The sequence below is a fragment of the Hyperoodon ampullatus genome (assembly GCF_949752795.1).
Source record: "Hyperoodon ampullatus genome assembly, chromosome: 17".
Classification (NCBI taxonomy): Eukaryota; Metazoa; Chordata; class Mammalia; order Artiodactyla; family Ziphiidae; genus Hyperoodon; species Hyperoodon ampullatus.
The window spans coordinates 53,492,638-53,519,952 of NC_136930.1; the positions used below are offsets into that span (position 1 = coordinate 53,492,638).

General features: G+C 33.7%; 1 protein-coding gene across 3 annotated transcripts in view; it reads right to left on the reverse strand.

The window, feature by feature from the left end:
• Positions 1 to 27,315, reverse strand: part of CSMD3 (CUB and Sushi multiple domains 3) — a gene marked incomplete at its 5' end in the record, with an annotated part of 1,086,230 nt that overhangs the window by 573,124 nt on the left and 485,791 nt on the right. For all 3 annotated transcript variants that reach the window (XM_079722286.1, XM_079722285.1, XM_079722284.1), the window contains one exon: positions 13,956 to 14,077. In XM_079722286.1, coding sequence (XP_079578412.1) covers positions 13,956 to 14,077 — 122 coding nt within the window. The remainder of the gene's footprint in view (positions 1 to 13,955; positions 14,078 to 27,315) is intronic.

Consider the following 27,315-nt stretch of genomic DNA (forward strand, 5'->3'; position numbering starts at 1 on the left):
AATATCCATTTCAGCATGTTTGGGCTGCTATAACAAAATACCATAAACTGGGTGGCATATAAACAATAGAAATTTATTTATCACAGTTCTCGAGGCTGGGAAGTCCAAGATCAAGGCATGGTTGATTCAGTGTATGGTGAGAGAAAGTATCCTGGTTCACAGAAGGCCATCTTTTTGTTGTAACCTAACACCAGCAGAAGGGTCTAGGGAGCCCTTTGGGGTCTCTCTTATAAGAACACTAATCCTACTCATGAGGTCTCCACCCTCAGGACCTCCTGAAGGCCACATCTCCTAATACCATCACATTGAGCATTAGGATTATGAATTCTGAAGGGACAGAAGCATTCAGATCATAGCAAGACCTCTCCCAGTCTTTGAGGACTGGCTCAGTGATAGGATATTCTTTAATATCTATCCAGACCATTTACAATTTTGTCTTAGCCTTCACTTGCTGCTTGCACTAAGCCTATAGATCAGATAGTGGTGAAAGCTTAGGGTCTTCTCAGGTCTTCCTGAGCATGTGTCTTGCCATGGGCATGCATGTGACTTTCTAAATTACACCATATACTGGAGGGCTTTTGCATGTCCTAATTTCCTGAAGAAACTGTTTCTTATTTCTAGTAACTCACTCATGGTGGCTTGTTTTCCTATGTGTTTAGTTATATTTAACAATAAACCCATTTTTATTACAGCTTCAGCTGTGAGAATTTTGAAGGTCTTAAACTGGGTATAATTTCATTCATTTTCTGCTAACTGGATCCAAGGGTTACTACCAAGCTGGTGCCAGTTTAACATCTTGTGAGGCTTTTAGCTAAATACTAAAGTTTCAAATTCAGCTTCTTCACCTGTTGATCCAAAGAGACTGGGCCTCAGTCTTAGCCTCCTAATTCCAGAGAGTAATTGCCATTTGCCACAAGGAAAACCAAGCTTTCTTTACATTTCATCTCCAAGCTTTCTTTCCATTTCATCTCCTACTTTCATTTCAGTTCATTCTTCTTTTAATTATATACGCATAATTGTACTTGTGTTTGTATGGTATGCATGCATAGTCTTATAGATTTTCTTTATTGTGAACCAACAATGCACTGAAAAATGTGTTTCTTGTATTTCAGTGGGAGGGCCTTTCAGAGTACTTCATCTACCATCCTTTCAAAAGAGAAATGACATGATCCACTTTACCCCAAGCCATTTCACAATAGAGCCATGAGTGCATTGCATTTAAAATTAGGGAACGTCGCCTATTAAATGGCTTTAAAAGTATAATAGGCTAGTAGATACAAACTAGGAATTTAATAAGTGACTGGTTGATTGCTATTTCTATGCCAAACCCTTGATAGTCATTATTGTTTAGTCATGTCTCAAAAAATTTGGATACCCATTTAATGATAGATTTTATTTTGCCTGAATTGTAACTGAGGTTCATGCGTGTATATATGCAACAATGAGAACTCTACTTCATTTTAAATTAAGTGATGAATTAATTACTAACTAATCCATACACTTTCAGATAAGCACTTAACCACTGAGCTGTCACTGAAATTTTAGACACTTATAATTCTTGAACAGTTTCAATGACACTGAATCACTGAGAAGCTAAAATAGTCTGATTGAATTTATAGAACACATTCATTTTAATTTGATTCTTGTATGCTTAGTTTAAACGTCATTACTGGACTGGTTCTTTAGAAGTAAAATCTATGCATAAAAAGAATAAAAACTACTTTGGCCTCAGCTGGAGACATTAACATAAGTAAAGCATTACAGTAAAATTCAAAAATGGTACACTGAGATATTTCCAAAAGTAAAAAAAAAATAAAAACAGTAGAATGTATAAAAGTAATTTGTAAAAACAAAACCAAAACAACAAAACATTTTTTTCACACAAAAATGTAATAAGTAACATCAGGAGTGTGATGTGAAATTTTCTTTTTCTGGATTCTCCTGTAACATGGAGGAGAAAATAGCCACTTTCCATCCCTTTATCTTTGTATAACATGAAAATGAAATGAAAAGGTAATTAAAAAATCAGTACTCATCAGTGTAATATAACTACTTTCTCTACATATATAGTTGGCAGTAGGGCTGAAACATTTAGTAGGAAAATAGGAAGAATATAATGCATATTAGAAGAGAAAGGAACGTCATACATCTTGCCTTTCGTATTTGTTCCTAATCATTTGTGGGTGGGAAAAAAACCTGCATTTAGGTCATAGGACTGTTGAAGAAAAAGCTGTGATAATAAAATATGCCCCTAAATATAAAATAATTTATAATTGTCTTGATTTTTTAACCAAATAAGCCATACTCTTGGCTTCCACTTGTAAAGTGCCGTTTCCAAATTACTATATGATGCTGCTAATTGAGGCTTATGTTAAAAAATTTAAGCTACTAATGTAATCAATTAACAGTATTCTCATGCATATTAACATTGGCTTTCCAGAAGTGAGAAATCTGTAAATAATATTAAATATTAAGTGGTTAGTAGATCCATTTCCCATATGGCTTAAGACATGGGTTTTCACAAGGTATTTTGATAAAACTGGTATAGAATCTATGTTTCATAATTGTCATTCTCTCCATCATTCACAGAGGGTTTAAAACCATGACTTCTCCATCATTATGTTTTATGAAGTCATGTGGAATCCCCGTTTATACGCTTTGTATCTTTTACCTATGAAATTTTTTTTAATTGGCAAATATTTATATTGTGTGAGTCCTGGACTCAGTGCCACACATGCACTGCTTCATTTTAACCCTAAAACTATAGGTAGCTTCCATTTATATATTAGTTTGGCCACTCAGAAGCTGAATATCCTCATGTTTGCAAAATTAGGAGGCTTGGTAGGAAGCATAGTATACTTCCCAGCATGGTTAGATGTTATCTTCCTCATCATTAACTGCAACCAGAGTGCAGGCATGAAACCTAAGCTCCCCAAACCATGGATTCTGGCAGAGGGTGGCAAAAGCAGCAGAAACATCCAGTTTTAGAAGCAATAGTAGTTGTAATATGTAATGGCACTGATGTCCTAGAGCAGCATTATCCAATAGAAAAAAATCTTCCCACAAGTCAGAACCAGAAGCCATATCAGACTATGACAAAGTAAAGTTCTAGTGAGGTAAAATGGGTTCTGCTACATTCCAGGCTGATCAAGGAACTCATCCCCCTTCCATCGAAGGTAGTCTTCACCAGTCTTCTTAACCAGCAGGATATATTCTTCTATGAACCAATGACTGACCTCTGAAGTTTCAACTATGATGGATATCACATTTATTTGGGATGTGATGATAACTGTCTATTGGCTATAGGCCTCTAGATAATGAGGAACTAAATCTGGATATAATGGAGAAGCCAGCACAATACTTGGAGATACTAGAGTTGCATGTAACTGGTTAAGATTTTTGGTTTTCTCTATTAACGAAGACAGCATTTTTTCATGTAAACATTTTTCAAAGTGAACGTAGGGAAAGAACTATGCATTTGGATGAACATTTGATAACAAAACGGGTGGACTGTGGCAGAAACTATTGATTGCTTATCCAAAGGCCATCTTACTTGTTCACTCCAGACTTTTCTCTTCCGAACAGGACATTGATTTTGTTCAGCTATGTATCTTTCTATGTGCATTCTTATGCTTTAGGAACTGCTGATCCCATACCAAGTTCCATGGAATGGCTCCTAATGAGTCTATGCCAATGTTAGCAGTTCCACTTCATTTGTCATGGATAAGATTAGATCTTACTATGTCACTTAATTCTGGTCAGTCAGTGGAAGGTGAGGAGCAATCTTCTGGGAGTCGGGTGCTTTCAGGAAAATATTTCTTCATGCTCAAATGAAACACAAAGAATCAGTCTGCTTTGGAGGTGACTGGATCTGGATGTACTGACTAAAGCTACTGCAACCATCTTGCAATATGTAGTTTAAGGACAAAGCTAACACATGGAGATGCCCAGAGCCAAGAGATGGATGTTTTTACTGTATGTCTGAGTCTTGCATACCTCTGGATAGTATGCTGTGCTAAATAATGCATTTCCTTATTATTTAAACCATCTTTCCCATATGTAAACTGAAAACATTCTAGTGGATACATCAGTATATTCAATTCTAAGTTTTACAAAATGCTTTGCCCAGTAATTTGTCTGTGTTTATTTGGCTGAAAGTGATGGGACTAAATTCAATCTCAGACTTCCCTGATGTGGCAATCCAAGTGCTCAAACTTCACACTATTCTGCATTTGCATAGTAAACGTCTGCAACTTAGGAAATACCTTCTGTCTGCCAAATACCTGATATATAATAGCATAACTTCTAAGTAAGTTCTTTGAAGTTGCACATATGACTCATGTTTTAAATAGTGATGGAAAGGGAAGATAATTTCTGAAATCTGACAAGTAACAAATATTATGTCAATTCCTTGGGGGAAAAATACAGAAAGCATGGATTGGTATAAGCGATTTTATCTTCCATGGTAAAGTCTGTATTTTTTTGCTGCAAAATAAATCTGGAAGCTGATGAAATTTCTTAGTATTTCTCCAGTCAGTTTCCTGTATTGGCCAATTTGCACCAATATAATTAGTATTGGAATTAAATGAAGCTTTGATGATATTTAACTAAACAAATTAATGATGCTTTAATATTAATACCAAGCTAATCACATTAGTGAGACAAGATAATATAAGGGTACAGGCAAAGATATGGTTTAACTCTCTCTGTCATGGAATGTTACATTATTTTGGGGAAGTCTCATAACTATAAAAGAGTATTTGTAATTCATAATTCCTAAGGTTGGAGTAGGTATTACATTAAACAAAGTTTGTAAAACAGAACATACTGTGCTTGATATACAGTAGGCCTTCAATAAATGGCAGTTATTATTAGCTAATCATAAAATAAATGTTGACATCTGTTCACAATGGATCTTGAGGATGAAGTTCTATTTCTGGCAACCCCACTGTGATTTAAGGAGGAGAGTTTCTTCCCCCAAATCTATGCTGCTAGAAATTTATCTTTTCTGGAAGAAAATAATATTTTCTCCATTAAGCTCATTTCAGAATGACTATAATTCACTCTGTTATTAACAAGTATATTTCTTACCAGGTGAGGAAATCCAGAATGCATAAATACAAAATATACAAAGTGTAAGCTTTGCATACAAAGCTTAAGGTATTTAATGCTATATTACACAATCAATTTGACATATAATTAAAGAACTTCCTTATTCATACATGTCTGAGACCTTAGTGATCACAGTCCAGTTTGGAGATAAGACATAAACAAGATAAATACAATACCCTGTGTTAAGTGCTTTGGGATATGGACACACAGGGTTAACATGGGCAGAGATGAGAGCTGCCCAATCCAATTAAAGAGTAAAATGGAAAGATTTCCCCCAAGAGAGAATCCCCAGGCAGTGCAAAGGAAGGTAAAGATGGGAACTGGGGAAGAACATTGTAGAAAAGAGCATAAAAAATGGCACAGTAGAAAGAAATATTCTTTTTGTTTCTGTAATATCAACTGTGAAACAGGAAGTGATTAAAAAGGAGGCTAAAAATGGAGGTAGGAGCTATATCATGTTAAGGACTTTGAACTTTATCTTATAAATGAGGATCAGCAAATAATGAGTTTTGAGTGGTGTGTTGACAGGGTTTTATTTGCTTTTCATATGCTCACTTTGGCAGCAGGAACAATCTGTATTTGAAGTGGAGTAGGGCAGAGTTAGAGAGATCGAGGGACTAAACTTGAGCTGTAAAAGTAGGGATGGAGAAGAGTGGACTCAATCTAGATTTTTTACCCCCCCAAAAAAAATGATTGTAGTTATTTTTCCCTTTTTCTCTTTTCATACATATAGAAGCACCAGTCAAAAGCTCACTCAAAAATCTATGCCTCATAGGACTATTTTATTAAATTTTATTGGGTATAGTCTAATCCAGACAAAGCAGAATATTCAACCCATTTGTCCAAAAAATCATGTATTTCAGAATAATCCTAAAATTTTACTGTTTTGTGATATGTATTGTGTGTGATATATATTACATGTGTACGTGGAAAATTAATGTTCAATAACTGTTTAATCAGTAATCATCCTAATTTGCCTATTTTTGTAAAAAGGAAAATTTACATGAAATTTGTGAAACAAATACTGTAAGATAAAAAAGGTTTAAATATAACACATATAAACCCAACATTTATTTATTTGAAAGTAATCTCATATTAGAGGAAGAAATTAATCTCTCATATTCTAGAAGGATTATACACTATAATATTTATATTTTATGACAGAAGATGTATTCCAAGACTCTCGGACTAGACCATTCAAAAATGAGGAGTGCCAGCCTAGGGAATTCTCTAGGTTCATCCACTTTGCTGCCAGAATCAGGTTAATAGTTTCAATTCTTACAAAGGCTCATATTTTAGAGACAGGAGGGGAATCTGGAGACACAGAAAGATACTGATGGAATGATAAAAAGCTTTCAGCTTTGTTTATTTTTCTATGCCTTTTGTATTTGTGCACTGCTCTTCCCCTCTAGGGGGTTGCTGGTATGTAACAATGACATTAAATATGGCACTACAAATGTTTCACTGAAGGGAAGAAACTACACAAAATGAAAAATGCATCAAATATTAAATCTATAACAAAACTGTACAAAACCATTGGTTCTTTCTGTCATTTATTCATGTTTTGCTACTGGAGGATATAATTTAAATTTCATAATACATATAAATGATCAACTTGAAATTACAAATTTTGAAGAAAATGCTTGCAGATACTGTTGCTGGTTTTAGGAGGGTATTCACTACAAATGTGTACATGTTAGGTTGTACATATTGAAACAAATTTTAAACAAATATGAGTACGTCTCATTAAAGTGAATTTGGTAAGAAGTACTATTTTGCTGGGTTTTGTCACTCATTAATAATGACGTCAGTCTGATCCAGAATACCTATCTCTCCATTTATTCATCTATACTATTTTTATGCAGAGAACCCCTGACTTGAAACTTTATTTAAAAATGAGATTAGTTTAAAATGACTAAACATACAACATGGTAGTGAGATACTATACATTTTTGTATATAATGAACCATACAGTGGATTCTAATTCCCATCTTCAGTTTTTTTTTTTTTTTTGCGGTACGCGGGCCTCTCACTGTTGTGGCCTCTCCCGTTGTGGAGCACAGGCTCCAGACGCGCAGGCTCAGCGGCCATGGCTCACGGGCCCAGCCGCTCCGTGGCATGTGGGATCTTCCCGGACTGGGGCACAAACCCGTGGCCCCTGCATCGGCAGGCGGACTCTTAACCACTGTGCCACCAGGGAAGCCCCTCAGTTTATTTTTATTGTTTTTCTTTGATACCAAAGAGGAAGGATGCAAGATATTAGCTTCTCAATTCATGCTCTTTGTTGTTAACTTTATTTTTTGTTCATGTAATTTCTTCAAGTGTTAATGAATCTTTATCAGTTAATATTTATGGAAGACCTTGTTTACTTCCAAAATTATCTTCTTGAGTAAGCAATTTAGGTAGAAGCCCAAGAAGTTAGGGTATAAGAGGAATTATTTGCCACTGAACTCACTGTTTGCCAGTTATCCAGGAAGAAAGATTGCTGTTCCATGAATGAATATTCTTCGGGGTGAGTGGTTGGGAAAAAAGTAGGGAGAGATATTTATACTATTTGCTGTTTTGTGAACTGCACTTCAATTAATAAGCCTCTTTTGAAAATTGTGGATGTTATGTTGAAACACAAATCAGATAAATCTTCTTCCTAAAAACTTTTAATTTGTTTAATTCATTCTATAAATTTGTATTTGGAGCCTACTCTTTACCAGGTGCTATTCTACTGCTGGGGATATAGACAAATTTTTCTCCCTTCTTGGGGAAGTATACAAAAGATAGAGAAGCAGCATATAATATAATACCATACAATATGAGATCTTCAAATACTGATGTGTTACAAGATGCTATAAAAAAAGTAAAGCAAGGAGATAGAGATGGAGGTGGTCAGTGATTCAGGGGAGAGAAAGTGACACTTAAGAGATACCTAAATGAAGTAAGAGATATCATGCTTCTCATTACATTTTTGGATGGATCGCAGAGGGCCGTGTATGATCCAAGCTTTAATCAGCTCTATAGCCTCCATTTCTTACATTCTTCTCCTTACCCACTATGCCACAGGACCGCTGTCATCTTTTTAGTTTCTAGAAGACACCAGGCTCTGGCTTCCCTGGTGGCACAGTGGTTGAGAGTCCGCCTGCCGATGCAGGGGACGTGGGTTCGTGCCCCAGTCTGGGAAGATCCCACATGCCACAGAGCAGCTGGGCCCGTGAGTCATGGCTGCTGAGCCTGCGTGTCCGGAGCCTGTGCTCCGCAACGGGAGAGGCCACAACAGTGAGAGGCCCGCGTACCGCCAAAAAAAAAAAAAATCTTCTTGAATGTATTGTGAATTGTTTTGGGCCCTTAACATGTGAACTATCCTGGAGAATGTTCCATGTGCACTTGACAAGAATTTGTATTCTGCTGATTTTGGATGGACTGTTCTATATGCCTATTAAGGACTTAATTTGGTGTAAGGTGTTGTTTAGGTCTATTGTTTCCTTATTGATTGTCTGCCAGGATGATCTATACATTGATGTAACTGGGGTGCTCAAGTCCCTTACTATTACTGTATTGCTTTCAATTTCTCCTTTTAAGTCTGTTAATATTTGCTTTATATATCTTGGTGTTATGTTAGGTACATATACATTTATAAATGCTATACCTTCTTGGTGGACTGGCTCTGTTATCATTATGTAACGCCCCTGTCTTTTATTATCATCTTTATTTTAAAGTCCACTTTTTCTGATATGAGTATCATATTAGCTTTCTTTTCATTTCCATTTGCATGGAATATCTTTTTCCATCCCTTCACCTTTAGTTTGTGTGTGTTCTCACTCCTGAAGTGAGTCACTTGTAAGCAGCATTCAGATGGGTCTTTTTTTTTTTTTTAAATCCATTTATTCTCCCTAGGTCTTTTCATTGGAAAATTTCATCCATTTACATTTAAAGTAATTATTGATAGGTATGTACTTATTGCCACTTTGGTAATTGTTTTCTGGTTTCTGTAGTTTTTCTCTGTTCTTTTCTTCCTCTCTCTTTTCCTTGGGTTTTGGTTGTTTTCTTTAGCATTATTTTTAAATTTCTGTTCATTTTTTTGTGTACTTACTTTATGTTTTTTCCTTGTGATTATCATGAGGCTCACATACTACATTCTAATTAAATAGCAGTTTGTCTTAAGTTGTTAGGAACTTAAATTTGAACACATTCCAACGCTGTATATCTTCACTTCCCCAAGTGTTTTATACTTTTGATAACACACTTTACATCTTTTTATGTATCCCTTAACTATTGTAATTTTAGTTAATTTTACTACTTTTGTCTTTTAATCCTCATGCTTGCTTTATAAGTAATTGATATACTACCTTTGTTATATATTTACCTTTTGCAGTGGATTTTTACTTTGTTTTCTTATTATTTAATTATTGACATTTATTTTCAGCCTAAAGAAGGTCCTTTAACATTTCTCTCGGGGCCAGTTTAGTGGTGGTGAAGTTCTTTAGCTTATGCTTCCCTGGGAAACTCTTAATCTCTCTTTCAATTCTGAATGATAACCTTCCTGGGTATGTTACTGCAGAATTCTTGGTTGGTTGTTTTTTCCTTTCAGCACTTTAAATATGTTATGCCACTGCTTTTGGCCTGTAAGATTTCTGCTGAAAAAAACAAAACAAAACAAAAGAAAAAACTGCTGATAGCCTAATGGGGTTTCCCTTACGTGTAACAGGTTGTTTTTCTCTTGCTGCTTTTAGTATTCTCTCTTTGTCCTTGACTTTTACCATTTTTAATTATAATGTGTCTTGTTACGTGTCTCTCTGGGTCCATCTAATTTAGAATTCTCTGCTTTCTGGATCTTGATGTCTGTTTCCTCTCCAGATTATGAAAATTTTCAGCCATTATTTCTTCAATAATTTTCCTCATTTTTTCTTTTTCTTCCTTCTGGGACCACTATAACACAAATGTTATTCCTGTTGATCTTGTCCCACAGGTTTCTTAAGATGTATTCAGTTTTTTAAATTCTTTATTCATTTTTCTGCTCTGTCTGGGTGAGTTCCATTGGCTTGTCTTCCAGCTTGCTTATTCATTCTTCTACCTCATCCAACTTGTTTTTGAACCCCTATAGTGTATTTTTCAGTTCAGTTATAACTTCTGTTTGGTATTTCCTCATATTTTCTGTCTCTTTGTTGAAGTTCTCACTGTGTCTGTCCATTCTTCTCCTGTGTTCAGTGAGAATATTTATGACTTACTTTGAACTCTGTATAAAGTAGATTGTTTAACTCTGCTTTATTTTGTTTTCTGAGGCATTGTCTTGTTCTTTCACTTGTAACATAGTCCTCTGTCTCCTCATTTTGCCTAATTCTCTGTATTTGTCTCTATGTATTAGGTAAATCAGCTACCTCTCCCAGTCTTGGAGGAGTGACTTTATGTAAGAGATGTTCTGTAGGGCTCAGAAGTGCCAGGCACTCAAGGGGTATCTCCTATGTGGACTGCATGAATCCTCCTGCTGTGGAGGGGCTTCAGCTGCTGCTGCAGTGTGCTGGTGGGCAGGGCTGGCCTCTATCATGGCTGACTGCAGGGCCTGGTCATGGTAGCTGCTGGACGCTGGGCAGAGTCACATCCCAGCTGGTTCTGTGGCTTGGCCAAGGCACAGGAGTAGGTGGAGCTCTTTGTGGGGAACATCCACTGGCAGTAACAGGTTAGATGGAGATACCCTAAATGGTGCTTTCCAGAGATGGTATTAGCAAGGTACCCTGAGATTTCAAAAATGGCTCCCATCAGTGTCTTAGTCCCCAGAGAGCATCTCAACTGGTTCCTGCCTCTCCAGCAGACACTTTAAGATCAGTAAGGGAGTCCCCTTTACCTTTGACCTTTTCAAGTGATTTAAATCACTTTTCAATCTGGTCATTTTGTGCTGGTTTTCAGGTTGACTGAGTCTGCATGTGACCCCTTTAAGAGCGAGTTTTCCATTCACTGTAGTTCTACAGTTTTCCTGGATGTATTACCCATTGGTTTTCAAAGCCATGTGTTTTAGGGGCTCATCTTTCCTGTGAAGGATCTAAGGGTTGGGGTGCTTGACATGAAGTTCAAATCTCTTGCTTCTCAAGGAAAATATCCATACCTTGTGATCCTTCCAGTCTGTGAATCACTGTGGCCGGGGTGTATCTTTTTTCCTTGGCATGACTGCATCTCTGTTTCTCCTAACTGTCCCTTTACCCTTTGTGGCTGTCCTTTCACCCTTTGTTGTGGAGATTCTGTTGTGTTTTCAGGCCCCTTTCAGAGGGAATTATCCCATATGTAGTTGTATATTTGTTGTATCTGTGGGAAGAGTTGAGTTCAGGATCTTCCAATACCACCATCTTGAACCCTCCCCAATGATTGCTTTTAAATTATCAAACATAAAGAAAAACATGAGCAATGATTTTTGAAGAAAATCATAGATATTGAGGGGTTAAGTATCTTGGTTAATTTGGGTTTATACCAACTAAGAGAGCTCTGCGCCTGTGGTTTATGCCAGTAACTGTCTTCCCAAAAGAGTTCTGACATGGTAATCTATGTAAGCAAATCTTCCAACAGTATTTGTCAAAATATATGGTTATAACATGTAGTGCATCATAAAATTGATTTAGTGAGGCATGACCAGTATTTTAAAAATAGATTACAGCAAGTTAGAATCAAAAACAGAGAACTGCATTCATGTAGTAAGGGGAAATTATTTTGTAGCATTGTATGTATGTATGTGTGTGTGTGCATGTGTGTGTGTGTGTGTGTGTGTGTGAGTGAACTGGGCTACAATGTAAAATATAATCGTGGGAGATGGTTGAAAAGGTTTGGATTTTTACAGGGTATCTTAAAATGGATATAAACCAACAGATCAAAAATTAATGTCCTCAATCAGCTATTTGATAAAAATAGCAAAGAAAGTAATTATGTCTTCCTTAGAAAATAAATTCGATTTTTTTAGGGAGAGAAAGAATAGATAAAAGTTTGGTAGTTTGGTTAAGAAAAGCAAGGAGAAATGTGATGACCTCTGTGAAACTTCAGGTAATTCAATAATGAAAATGAATTAAGCTTAGCAAAGTAAACATCTTATAGAGCAGGAGATAATTACCACATTTTGCTGACAATTATAGGTAACTGCTATGGCACAAAAAAGATTTCTATCTCAATACAAGATTAATACAATATATTTCTCCCACACTTTGCAATGAATTTGCTTCATGCTTATCTTAGTATAATATACTTATGTCTTAGTGTGAGATACGTCATTGTAAATAACACACATCTTATAAAGTACAGACTTTTGCTACCTATGTGATCTTGGACACGTTATTTATCTTCTTTATTAAATGCAGACGTAAAATTATTTATCTATTAAGGGAAGTCTTAAAATTAAATAATTCATGAAAAGTGCGGCGAATGGTACCCGGCATGTTGCTAAATGTTCAATAAATGTGAGTTTATTTTTTCTCAAGTAGTTCATGATTTTTTTTTCCTTAACAACCCATAATTTGCACAGAGAAGGTATTCGATAAATAAACATTTTCTGAATTGAGTAAGTAAATTCGGGTTGGGTGAGTAAAATGATTTCCTTTGGGTTGGGTAAGTAAAATGGGTTGGTTAAGTAAAATGATTTCCTTTATGAAGGTGAAGAGTTAGATTTAGTAATTTTGGGGCTGGGTAAGTAAAATGATTTCCTTTATGAAGGTGAAGTGTTAGACTTAGTAATTTTCCCAAGGTTTATACAGATAGTTTAGGGGAGCATAGGCTTCTGACCTAGTTCTTATGAGTCATAAATCAGGGCTCTCCTATAAGGCAAGTGTAATTGACCACTGAGTTGATTTTTAAAACAACCCTGCTACTCTTATGATTGTTTTATGAACATAAAACCCCAAACAGTCTGGAAAATAGTATACTTCGTATCTAATGATGAGTTAATGTTTTTTAAGTACTTATTAACTCTGCTAAGTACTCTGTATGCATTACTTCACTTGCTTCTCATAACTTTGAAATACATGCTCTTATTACATACATTTTACAGATAAAGAAACTGAATTTCAGAGAGGTTAAATAGCTTGATCAAAGTTGTTAGCTGGTAAAGTCTAAATCAGTATTTGAACTACAAATCTGACCTAGTTTTATGGACTCTACCACCAACCTTTCCTTAATCTAACTCAGATAAGATATCATATATTCTGAGAGGAATTCTGACTCTTCCTATTTAGGTCCTCACTATACATTCTTGTAAGGAGAAGCAGGATAGAGAGAACAGAAACAGAAAACTTGCTAATTTTTCAGCTGCTCTTTCATTCATTCAGCATTATAATTTTGTTTGAAGTACCGTGGCATATACATATTTAGATGTATTATTAATTTTTAGTCAAATAGAAAGATAACCCAACCTTTAGAAGTACCCATAATATGAATCCTCTATTAGTGGAGAGCACATTAATAACTTTTTATAATAAAGAAAAGCTATGTGATCTGTGGCAATAGAGAAACATTGAAAGGAAAGGCAGCTATGTATAAAAACATGATATACCTGAATGATATGTCAAGCAGAAAGATATGAAGTGAAAAGCCATTATTTATGGCCTCTTTAAAAAAAATAAGTATACTTACAACCTTCAAAAGCATGTCTCAGAAAACATTAATTTATAATTTTAATGTGTTGTCGTTTATATGTTAGTTGGGATAGAACTGCAGTATTTAACATTTTTTCCGTATTTCTCATATAAGTTTATGTTTTGTATAACGGATAAGTAGGAAATATTTCAGAAATCATACGTTAGGTATGAATTTTTCTTCACTGCACTCCCTCATGATGTCTTTGTCTTTATGGTTGTGTTTTTTCATCAGACATGGTTTTCATTTACCTTATTGGTGTTCACCGCTGTGATGACCCAGACACATTGTGCATTGCTGTCATACTGGAATGGAAAGTTGGGAGACGTAAAGGTTCCACTTGGTCCTTGAAGATTAGAGCCACATGTCTTCACTAAAAGAGAAATTGCATTTTAAAAGGTGAACGTGCCACATGCAAAATCACAGCAATAAAATAACTTGCAAATAGACTTTAAATTCAAAATTTCACAATAATAACCACATTGAAATATATATTACGACATTCTAATGTGACATCGAAATGAGAGTGTTTTTTACACTCTGAAGTTCACAAGCTCATATTTTAAACATTAATCGAAAACTAGTTATGAATAAAAGTGTGAAGCATGATAAATTGTCCTCTGACTGTAAATAGGTTAGTTTAATTAGTGAGAGGTTATATTTATTCAATATTGTGTTAACAAAATTCTACAAAGAGGAAGAAGCAAATCTTTGGATTGATTAGCAATTTTAATAGTGTTTTCCTTCCTATTTATTAAGAACACTAGGACTCATAATAGCATAAAACTCATAATTGAAACATCAATATTAAAACTACTTTTTCTGTTTTTATAACAGTGAATTGGGCCATTCAGATTACAAAAAGAGCTACACTGAAGTAATTTTAAGAAATTCCCACAAAAGTCATGTTATAATATTTCCTCAGTTTTCTAGCCCTTCTCTCTTCTAATTAACAAAAGAGTTTCTGACCACACTGCATATGACTTGACTTCCTTCTTGAGCACCACAAAAGTTTCTTGGTGGCATTACTTTTTTTTTTTTTTTTTCGGTACGCAGACCTTTCACTGTTGTGGCCTCTCCCATTGCGGAGCACAGGCTCCGGACGCGGAGGCTCAGCGGCCATGGGGTGGCATTACTTTTGATATGAATTTTTTTGCCCCATTCCATTAAAATCCTGCCTAAGTCATTTTTTTCCAATCCATCAATAATAATTCATTGTATTTTTAAGTCATGTACAGTTTAATATAGATTTTCATAGGCACATAAAACTTTACATATAATCACTTTAAAGATCAGTTTATGGAGGTCTCAAAAGTTTGTTTGACTTGTCCAAGATCACTCAGCTAGTATATAGCATAGTCAAGATTCGAGCTCAGGTCTTCCAACTTCAAGTCATATCTTTTTATCATGAAATGTGTGTCTCTCTAGTATGTTAGTGTTTTTTAGCTAGTTTTTTTTTTTCCTTTAGCTCATATTTTAGCATGAATATATTCTAGACAACTTTGTGGTGATTTATTGGTTACTTTTAATTTTCTCTTGTTTGTGTCTGACTTCTATATTTTAAACAATAAAACTGTTATTTTATAATAAGGAAAAATTAACAAATGGTATTTTTCTTCCTTCAACATCAATTACCAACCTTCCCTTTTTCATTTACTACCCCACTTCTTGTAAGTCTTCCATGTTCATTACTCCATTTTCTTCTCTCCTGTTCACTTTTTTTTTTTTAATTTCCAATTTCCATAGTATAAATACCTTGGCTGATTTTAGGCTACCAAAGCTTTGTCAAGGCCTCACAAAATTTCTGAATATTTAACATTTGGTTTCTTTTTTACAGCTTTATTGAGATATAGTTGGCATATAACATTGTGTAAGTTTAAGGTGAACAACATGATAATTTAATTAACACCTCCATCACCTCACATAATCACCACTTGTGCATGTGTGTGTGTAGTGAGAAATGTTTAAGATCTACTCTCTTAGCAACCTTCAAGTATGTGGTAAAGCATTATTAATTATATTCACCATACTGTACATTATATCTTCAGAAGTTATTCATCTTATAACTGGAAATTTGTTCCCTTTAACCTAGCACCTCCAGACTCACTTTTGAGAATTACTATTCTACTGTTTCTATGAGTTTGTCTTTTTTAGATTCCACATATAAGTGAGATCATTATATTGCAACTTCTCGTAAGTCTTCCATGTTCACTACTCCATTTTTTTCTCCCCCATTCACTTTTGAAAGTATTTCAGTCTAAGTTCTCTTGTTTCAGTGTTGAAATTGCTGTCACAATGCCAGAAATGATCTCCTAAATCTAATAGTATCTCTTCATTTTTTTCTACATACTTAATCTCTCAGCAATAATGGAAAGTACTGATCAACTTTGAAATTCTCAGTTGTCCCTTACATAGACCTGAATCTCTTGATTCTAGGCTTATTTGCTTTGAATAGTTATGCTCCATACCCTGTGTTCTGGTTCTATTTTTTTCCCATCTGACCCTTAAGTAGCATAATATTAAATTTATTTCAGAAGTCTATTTTCTCTTTGTTCAATGCTCTCTCTGAATAGTTATTCCAATTCAATTTTATGGCAACAATGATCATTTGTGTTGACAGCTCTCAAATCTACATCACTAATTTTGTCATCTCTCTTGATTTCTAGAGTAAATTTTTTCTCTGTCTACTGGACATTCCATGAAATATTTTAAAGTGTTTAATGAAAACTTTAACTAACCCCTCCCACCTCCTTCCCATGCATACATATGCACTCCTCAAGACCTATGTATTCCACTTCTGAAACATCTTATTATCCGTCTTTTTCTTCTCTTCCCAATACCCAGTGCTTCATAATCATCTTTTTCCTAGACTAGATATAGCTACTTAACTCCTTTCCTATACTCCATTTTCACTCTCTGTTCCATCCTCCTTAGTGCTACTACTCTTACCTTTCTAAATACAAATTTGGTTATTTCACTTAATTGCATAAAAACTTGATCTGTTTCCTATAGGATAAATTACCAACTGCCTAAAATAGAATATAAAATCATTCCTGTAAGGATATAGGTTTATTTTCCAATACAACTTCCTGCCATCTTATACTGTCATACACTCAACTTCTGCCAGAAAAAAATATTTTTTTTCTTTGAATATATATACCTTTTATAGTTTTCCACTTTTTCCATGCTGTTCTCCCAGGCTAAGATGTTATTCCTTCTTACATTTGCCTGAGGAAAATCTATTCATTTAAACAAAGTTAAACCAATGTGCCACTTCTTTCTATAGGAGGTGTTCCCAATTCTTCCACTCAGGGTTCTGTAATGGATTGTAGTCCTCACAGCACATCATTTGAACGGCATATCCATAAAGGTGTTTAAGTGCTAGTGATGTGATAAAGAATGCAGCATAAAATATTTATGAACTTTATAGCAATAAGAATTTTAGAACAATCACATGATTGGTTTGAAGTTAGTAGAAACATCTTTCTAATTGGACATACTACTTCGAGTGGCTCTTACTACTTGGTAATTGTCTGGCATGCTTTGTGTTCTAAAATGTGCAAACACTTACAGTCCTTTGTGGACAGGCCTTGTTTATCATCTCTGTTCATTAACTCTTAGTGCATTGGCCTTCATGATGTAGAAATGTTTACTGAAAAAACAAATATCCAAGTTCTTTGGCACAGCTCTTAAATGGACTGTAAAATATGTGCTCTCTACATGCTGATAAAGAATGCTTAAAAATATGTTTCAGACTGGGAAGTTGTCTTTTTTGAAAATGATTTTCTTTTCACATAAAAATAAAGAAAAAAGCACTCATAAAATGACAAGTAAGAATCACCCATAAATATGCTGGTCTTCCTGACTGCTTCTGTCCAAACCAAAGAGTAACCACTTAACAAGTAAGGTTGTATTTCTGCAAATATTTTCATTTTGTAGGTGTACATGTTTTTACAAAATTCTTGGCTTTTTGTGTGTTTGAGTGTTTTAAGAAACTGAGCTAATTCTATACATATTCCTCTGAAACTTATTTTCCCCTCATGTATCATGAATACTGTTCTAGGTCAGCATATGTAGATTTATTTAATAGATTTCACAGTCACAACAGTAGCTGATGTATGTATTGCAAATTTTTGACAGGCATCAACTATGAGAATAGCACATGGTAATTAGGGGTTTCCTTAATCCTGGGTTGGGGAATGAGAAGACCAGCCATTTGAGCAGATTTGCAACAGCTGACCCATAGCAACCAACATACAATATAACTGAAAGGAAAAATTATCTTGTAAGCCACTAAGATTTTGTGGTTGCTTGTTATACAGTACATGCTAGTGAAAGTTTGTTTTAATTTTTTCAGCTATAAAATATAATCCAGGAATGGAGATCTTGGTACCTGTATCTTTATACTTGTGCTAATACGTGTTCTTTATATCTGTGCTATCATGGCAGAATGAATTCTTCAAAGGCTTACTTAGCTACGATATGTGAGGATTTAAAAGTCGGATAAATATGTGTAAATTACTCCACACTTTTTTTCAGTATACTCTCAAAAATGGTATAAAGGAGAATAGGTCTCCACATTCTCACCAAAATAATAGTGTTATCTATTTGTGTTTTTGTCGTTACATTAAATATGTTAATAACATTTTGATTTCCAATTCTCTACATTATTAGTATGGTTTGGCAGAAGTTTTTACTGCTATTTCTATTTCTTTTGCTCTGATTTTTCTGTTCATGTACACTTTTTCTAGTTTCAATTGTCCTTTTCTCATAGTTTTACAGAAGTTTCCTACATATTATCAGTATTAACCATTTTTTATGCATGTTGTCATTATTTTCCCAGTCTTTTTTTTTTTTAATTTGTAAACTTTGCTTTTAGTTAATTTTCTCTGAAAACTTTTGTAGAAGTACATGTAAATCTATCAGTATTTTCCTCTAGGGTAGCTGTGTTTTATATCTTGGTTAGGAAAGGTTTCTTCAAATCTAGGTTTTCAAAAGTTGAAAAGGTTGAAAACACCATCTAATGTTTAATTCTCATACTTTCAAATTTTATGTTATAGTTAAACTTTTCATTTATCTGGAAATTAATTTTGTATGGTGTGAAGTAGGGTAGATAATTATACTTTCCAATATATGGATATCTGTTTTCCCAGTAGCATTTATAGTAAACTCTGTTTTATTCCCCACCAATTTAAAATGCCATATGTATTATGTTATGTTATGCTCCACCTCCACTTTCTCTCAGAAATCCATACATGGATCTGAACTGGTATTTTGTGTACTGATTCACTTATCTATGATAATTTCTCTGAAATACCATACTGTTTAATCACTTTTAATATAGACATTGCAAATCTCATCATTGTTCAATTTCATTATTTTCCTTGTTATTCTTGAATATCTACCTTTCCATGAACTTTTGGCATGTCAGTTTGTGAAGTTTAAAAAAGATTGGTAGTCTTACTGAATTATATTGAACTCATACATCATTTTGATACAAATTTTCTTCTTCAATGTAGCATTAATAACACAAAGGAGAAAGATAAATGTGATTACAGTAGATGCTTATTAAATGTTTGATAAATAAAGCAAAAATTCCTGATTTAAGTTTTAGAAACACAGAAATAGTAGAAAAAGGAGAAAACTTTCTAAATGTAACAATAAATGTATGAAATTAAAAGAAGTATTAGACTATATAATAAAATGTGAAAACTTTTGCCATTAAAGATTAGAACAAAACATGGATGCTCAAAATCTGTGACAGCATTCAACATTATCTCAGAAGTTCTAGGTAATGCAATAAATAGGAAAAATTTGGAAAGGATTACAAAATAAAAAGGTATCATTTTTTTACTTACAATATGCAATCTGCCTACCTAAACTCAAGAGTTAATAATTTGTCTACAATTTATACTATGTTATATTTAAGAGTCATGTAAACTGGCTTTGAAGAAAACATGCATATGAAAATTTAAAGTTTTTTTTTGTAACAATAATGATTGGCAATTCAAATGGAAAGATCCAATTCACACAAGCAACAAAGTAGTAAATGTGTAATTTTGAAAAACATATTTGGCAAGAAAGGTACAAGACTTCTATAAAGAGAACCATAAAAAAAATCTGAAGGAAATGAAATAAAACCTGTGTAAGTGAAAAGACAGGTTGTGTTCTGGATGGGAAGGCTTGTTGTCACAAAGATGTTAACATCTTGATTTCAGCAGTTTAAAATGAATTGATACAAATTAGCTAATTTTTAATATAGTCTATATATCTATGATTATTTTAACTCTTAGTGCCTCTAGCATAGTTATTTTACAATATTCTGTATGTTTTATTCATGTTCCACCTATATTTTTAAAAAGGTAGAGAAGAATAGCTAATTTATCCTTTTCTAGTCTTGTTTTCTAAGTAAAATGAGCCTATATATAAGGAGACACTGTGAGCTACTGTTAAGAGGATTATGCCCTTTCAAGAAAATGACGTAAGTATAGTAGCAGAAAACAAAGAAACAAAAATTCATCCTTAACCTATCAATATACCACAGTCCTATTTTTTCCTCAGGTCAAGCACATAGAGTTAACTATGCTTTGAGAAACACCTAAGAAAAAGGTTAAATACAATGAAATATGGTTTGGTTCAACTGTAACCTCCAGGCATTTAGATTTATGCTGGATATAATGTTTGAACTACTCAAGTAAGAGAAGCAAAAATTTTATTTTTTGGTTGAATAAGAAAGATACAATTCTCAGGTTAAATATCCTTTTTGCATGGAATATACCAGCTGGGTCCGGTCTATAGTGTTCTCTGGGTCTACTGAACCCTGAAGTATCTCTTTCACTCTCTCCTTCCAGAATCTTCATGAATTTTTAATAATATTGAGGGACTATTGTGATCCTGTTCCAACATATTCTCAAGATGTGAAAATTCCTTAAAGCTCCTTCCACTCACTTACTTGCAATTCCTTAAACACAGTGAGAATGTTTCCACTTTAAGACGTTAGTACTTGCTTTTTTTCTTACTTTGTATAGGTTTCTCCTCAAACAGTTCTTAATAAATAGTCTATTCTGACTAATCTATATGACTAACCTATCTAAACTTTAGATTTTTAAGTATCATCTTCATACACTACATACACTGAGATATACATATTTACACACAGTATATACACATGCATACATATGTACACACACACATATATACCATTGTTTACTGTCTCTTTTCCTTATTAGAATGACAGCTACATGAGAGCAAGGACTAGGTTTTGCTCACCATGGTGTCTGCAGTGCCTAGAACAGAGTGTGGTCCATAGTAGATACTCATTAAATACAGGAATGAATGAATGAGACCATGATTAAAATAATGAGAGTCACAACAAAGACTTGATTTTGTTTCTGGTTTCTATCTTTCTTCCCCCCACCTCCTTTGCATGTAGTGGCAATTTAGGCCACCACCCTTTTGTGGATATTGTCATCCAACTAGGGTTCACTAACAGCTCTGTGAACAATTAATCTCTATTGTCTCCTGCCCTAAGGCTGTGTCTTAGGTATGTTGGAAGATTTCTAGCAAGTAACAATTCTTTGTTATGAGGGGCACGATAGCCTATGTCTTTAACGGAGTCATTAGGAGGAAGTCCAAATAGCTTTGTCGTTTGTGTATCTTTACTATCCCTGCATCTTCAACTTACTTTGTGTTCACACTTGAGCAAATCCAAACAATCTGAATCTCATTCTTTTACCTGTAAACTTAGACAGTTACACTATATCACCCATTCTCTCTGACAGGCATACAATGACTTTACACTATATTATGCAGTTATTTCTGTGCTCTTAATGGTTTTTCCCAATAGGTGCAATGAGATTAGTAGAGCCTGTAAGTTATTTTGTTGTCCAATCTCAGACACATTGCTTTATTGTTATTAAAACGGTTAGATGATGTATGAAACATGGAAAATTATGGATTTTTTAGTAAAAAAAAATCAATTTGAAATCTTATGTATTTGTAACATTTCCCTTTTCTTTCACCTGTGAATTAACATTGTGATCTTACCCTAGCAGAAGTATTTCCATTTCTATCTTTCAATATCCACAGTGATCACTTATTATTCAGGGATGAGACTCATAGTATTAGATCATTTCTGAGAATAACTTGATATTGGCCACAGAATAAACTATATTTCTTATGCTACACAAGAGGTGACAGACAAAGCAGGTGACATTAATTTTAACTTAGTAGAGTTTCTATTGCTCCTAGAAACTCTAACTTGTAACTTGGAAAATTAGACGTTCTAATAAGGTATGACAATCAATGTATATAACAATGAATAAGTATGAATAGCCCAAACTTTGTGAGCTTCACCAAATCAGAATGGCTTAGACTATAGGAGATGTACCAACAAAAACTTATTTGTGTTAGGGTTTCTGATAGGGCCCTGCTAGGTATGACAATAAATATTGCTAGGGAAAAACATAAAATAACTAAACCTGAGTAAGTGTTGGTAATTAATGATGGACACCTTCTAGTATTCAATGGGATTTGAACATGGAGAGACATGGTATGGTTACCTCCCAGACATGAAAGGGAACTATCCCTGATCTCATAGAGGTAAACTACGGCAAGCGTTACTCACAATTTCTTTCTAATCTGTCTTTGCCCAAACACCACCAGTGGTAATTGAACTTTATCCTTACTATCTATACTTTGCAACAAGGTTGATAGCGTGTGTTTTTATTATGACATTTGATTAAAGCAGAAAGTGGGGTTTTTGATGGATTGATTTTAATTATTTATTTTCTCTCCAAAAGACTGTCTCCTGGGACTAAGACCCAGGAGAGGAAAAAGAGAGTGGTGATAGTATGTCCAGTCATTTAATAATAACTTAAAAAATGTAAATTTATTTTGGATTCCAAGATAGTGGAGTAAGCAAATTATACGTTATAAATAAGAAATATTCGATGGTGGTTATTTGAGGGAATCAGACTTATTATAGGTTTGTAAACTTCAGTAAGAATCTAGCACCTAAAGCTTTATATGTCTATGATATAAACTGATATTAAGCTTATATTATAAGCTGATATAAACATAAAATTTAAACTGATATTATAGCAATGCATTATTAATGCCACAAAGCAAACTTGATATTTTTATTATTTACTGATCAAATATGTTCCAGATCTAGAAACAAATATGATCTAACAGTTAAGAACTTTTGTTCAGTGAATGTAATCATAAAATTGTTCACTGAAAATAAAAATTAACTTTCACATTTCAATGTAATTTTTCTGATAAATTCTACATACTAATTTTAGATGATATATTTTAATTTATTTGTGGAAGTTAAATGCTGTACAATACTTATTCTGCAAATTCATGTATTCCAAAAACATTAAATGAGTGCATTATTCTGTTTGACACACTGTGCTATACACTGAAAGGTAAAGAAGACAGTCAAGGTCTCTGCCCTCATGGAGTTTACAGTCTAGAAGAGAAGAGAAATACTAAACTAGTAGATAAAGTTGGATTTAAGAGATGCTATGGAAGTAACAGATCAAGAAAGGCTATGGAAGTAGATAACAGATCAGGAAAGACTACTCATATGAAGTGACATAGAAAAATAATTGTTTTATTTCTATGTTTTGCCCCCCCCCTTATCTAGTAATTTGGGAGTCTTTCTCCTATGGCTTTTATAGATTCCTTATAAAGAACAAACATTATAAAAAAATTGAGGGTGAACTTGTACAACAATAACACGGTATTCATTTCCATGTAACACTTTTTGAGACATCTTTTAAAATTAATATGTGATCATTACTATTAGAGATGGTTGAATGGAAATGCTTTAGGGACATTCTAAGAAAAAAAAAACACCCCATGTTGGCAGATGTATATGCATTGAATATAAAATAATCTACTGATAAAAAATGACTGAGAAAATAAAATGGCTCAAGAAATTTAAAAATTTCTAAGACAAGTTATAGGAGATGCAAAAGCTATATTAGTTCAAACAGAAAATAAATATATTTAAAGTTGTGAAAAATATTTTATAAATTAAAGTAAAAATTTTAACGAAGTTATTAGCAACCTAATGAAGAAAAAATGCTTTGAAAATGAAAAGGCTTGGGGAATTAATTTTTAACTGGGATTAGAAAAGATTTGCTGTAAACAATGAATACGGCTTGGTAGAAATTTATTATTAAAGTGGACAAAGGAAAACAGGACAGATGAGAAGAATACCACCAGAACTAGTGTCTGCTTTCTTAATGGACATAAATAGGAATTGTGGGGTTTTCACACAGAAAATAAACTGCATTAAATAAGGTACAGATATATGACTTAAGTGTCAAAATTTTACTCTTTCTGCATGATATTTGGCATATGTCTTGAAGGACTACGTTCAAAAACAGTTTATCTTTCTCTTGCACTTTTTTTTCTGGGGAGGAAACTGCTAATAGTTTGGAAAGTTTCACATAGAGTTATTTTCATTATGAAGTGAAATTCTACATTGGAGTTTCCTCTATAACAACCTTAAACCCAGAAAAGTAGATTTAAGTAATGCCTTGAAATATGGTTATAATGCTTTCAATATGTCAGAATTTCATTTTGTTCTTATTTTACTTGTTAATAATTATTTAATATAGTATATAATTTCAACTACCTGAAAAAATGTTGAATTATTAAACTAAGACCTGTTATTAAACTTCAGACAAACAGGTATAGAAACAGTTCTTCAAATCAATTAGAATTCTCATATTGTTAACTGTTGGTCATGAAACACACACACACACACTCTCATACATACACACACGAATCTGAAAGTGAATGATAAAACCTATTTAAATCAGTGTCTGGAACTATCAGAAAGTAGTTCAGTTTAATAACATTTAATTGGACATCCTAGTCTCTATGTCTTCATGAGAAGCTGATAAAATGTCAGAAGTAGAGTAACAATTAGGACTAATCTTCAAATACATCTTAGTGTCATCTGCATAAGAATGAAAGTCTAATCCATGTCTTCGCTGAAAGGATGAATATAAATGTGGAATAATGAAATGAACCCAAAGCAGGGAACTGGAAAACAGAGGACATGCTATGAAAGGGACAGAATTCAAATTAGCAAGGGGCAGACTGCATAGGATCAGATAAACTTGATTAAAACCTAGCAAATGCAATTCCTATTAAAAATGAGAAATAAACATATAGATTTCCAACGCAGAAAAAGTAAGCAATTTTTTTTTTCTTTTCCTAGTTCTTAGTTGTGAGTAATTTAATCTAGTCATGAAGGTCATGTTTACATATAATACAGCCTCTCCTTGTGCTTTGTTTCACTGAAACATCCCATTGGTATTAGGATGAGAGCACATATAGCACCAAGTCAGTAATAGAAATGATTTACATGAATTAATGTTTTATCATGCTTTATGATGAAAATAAAAGAAAATCAAACTTAATCTAGGTTTGTTAGTAAGAGAAACAAATTAGGTGGTAGGATAGAATGAGATGAATTATCATGCACAACATACATAGAAACTATAGTGTTCTTAAGGCCATCCGGTGGTGGACGAGGGTGGAAAAGAAATGGGAAGTAGAAGAGTAAGGAATAAGATGATGTGAGTAGGAGGATGGTGTGTAGTGAAGAAGTCAGAGGAAAAAACACTTCAGCAAATGGTTGGACAAAGAATTTAACAGATAAGTGTATGTAATATTGAATTTCAAGTTGTTTGCCTACTTTTGATGTAGACTGCCCTCCTTTTCCTAAATTATCCAGAAGATTAATCAAGCAAGTTTTCACCTAGTTATCACCTGCATATTTAAAAATTGTTTTTGTTTGTTTAGATAAAATTGGGGACAATGTCTACTTGAATTTATGTAGAACAGAAATAATCCAGAAATCAAAAATTTAAAGACAAAATTAACCATTAGACATTAAGTTTCCAGTTATGAGCAAGAAATTCACTAAAATCTTTTAGAAGAGTTTAGACCTCCTTTATTTTTTTAATTTTTATTTTATATTGGAGTATCATTGATTAACAATGTTGTGTTAGTTTCAGGTGTACAGCAAAGTGATTCAGTTATATATATAAAAGTATGTATTATTTTTCAAATTCTTTTCCCATTTAGTTTATTACAGAATATTGAGCAGCATTTCCTGTGCTATATAGTAGGTCCTTGTTGGTTATCTATTTTAAATATAGCAGTGTGTACGTGTCAATCCCAAACTCCCAACTATCACTCCCCAACCCTTCCCCTGGTAACCATAAGTTCGTTCCCTCAGTCTGTGAGTCTGTTTCTCTTTTGTATATAAGTTCATTTGTATAATATTTTTTAGATTCCACATATAAGTGATATCATATGATATTTGTCTTTCTCTGCCTGACTTACTTCACTCAGTATGATAATCTCCAGGTCCATCCATGTTGCTGCAAATGGCATCATTTCATTCTTTTTAATGGCTGAGTAATATTCCATTGTATATATATACCACATCTTCTTTATCCATTCATCAGCCTATGGACATTTAGGTTGCTTCCATGTCTTGCTATTGTAAACAGTGTTATGATGAACATTGGGGTGCATGTATTCTTTCAAACCATGTTTTTCTCTGGATATATGCCCAGGAAGGGGATTGCAGGATCATATGGTAGCTCTATTTTTAGTTTGCTAAGGAAACTCCATACTGTTCTCCATAGTGGCTGTACCAATTCACATTCCCTCCAACAGTGTAAGAGGGTTCCCTGTTCTGTGCACCCTCTCTAGAATTTATTGTTTGTAGACTTTTTGATGATGGCCGTTCTGACTGGTGTGAGGTGATATCTCATTGTAGTTTTGATTTGCATTTCTCTAATAATTAGCGACGTTAAGCATCTTTTCATATGCCTCTTGGCCATCTGTATGTCTTCTTTGGAGAAACGTTTAGACCTCCTTTGAAATCAGAGTTAAGACTATCTGATCTACATCTAAAAAGGCAGGGAGCTTCATTTGGTGATTTGTAATTTTAAAATGCACCATGCTCTAAGTTACTTCCATAGCTTTTCACATGCTATTTTCTTCATCTCAAATATTCTCTTTTAGCTCTTAACCTGCTAGCTAAAATTCATTCTCCCATATCCTTATTTATATTAGAGTTTTAACACTCTATCTTTTTGTTTACCTACAAGCTATTATGTTCCTTTATGTCAGCAACTATTTATTTTATCTCTAAGTGACATGAAGTTGGTTTAGTGTATAACACATAGTAAATGCTCAAAACACTTTTATGAAATTTTAATTGATGAATAATTAAATAAAGTAAAATATACCTAAATATAAGAAATAAAAAAGGCCAAAATTTACAATTTAAACACTTCAATTAAACTGCAAGAAAAAGAGGCAATTCATCAAAGAAATGTCTCAGGGAAATTGGATACCACTTGTAATTTTTGACAATCTTTCAACCTAGTGAAAGGTCAAATGAATATTTGATGATGATTTGTTATAATTATTTTATTAGGATATTTATTCAACACAAAACATTGACTTAGAATGTTTCCATGCAGAAATGAATAAGATAGGATCCTTTCTTTAATGGATGTGAAGTCTTAAGGAGGAGTTAGATACAAAGAGGTTATTTTAATAATG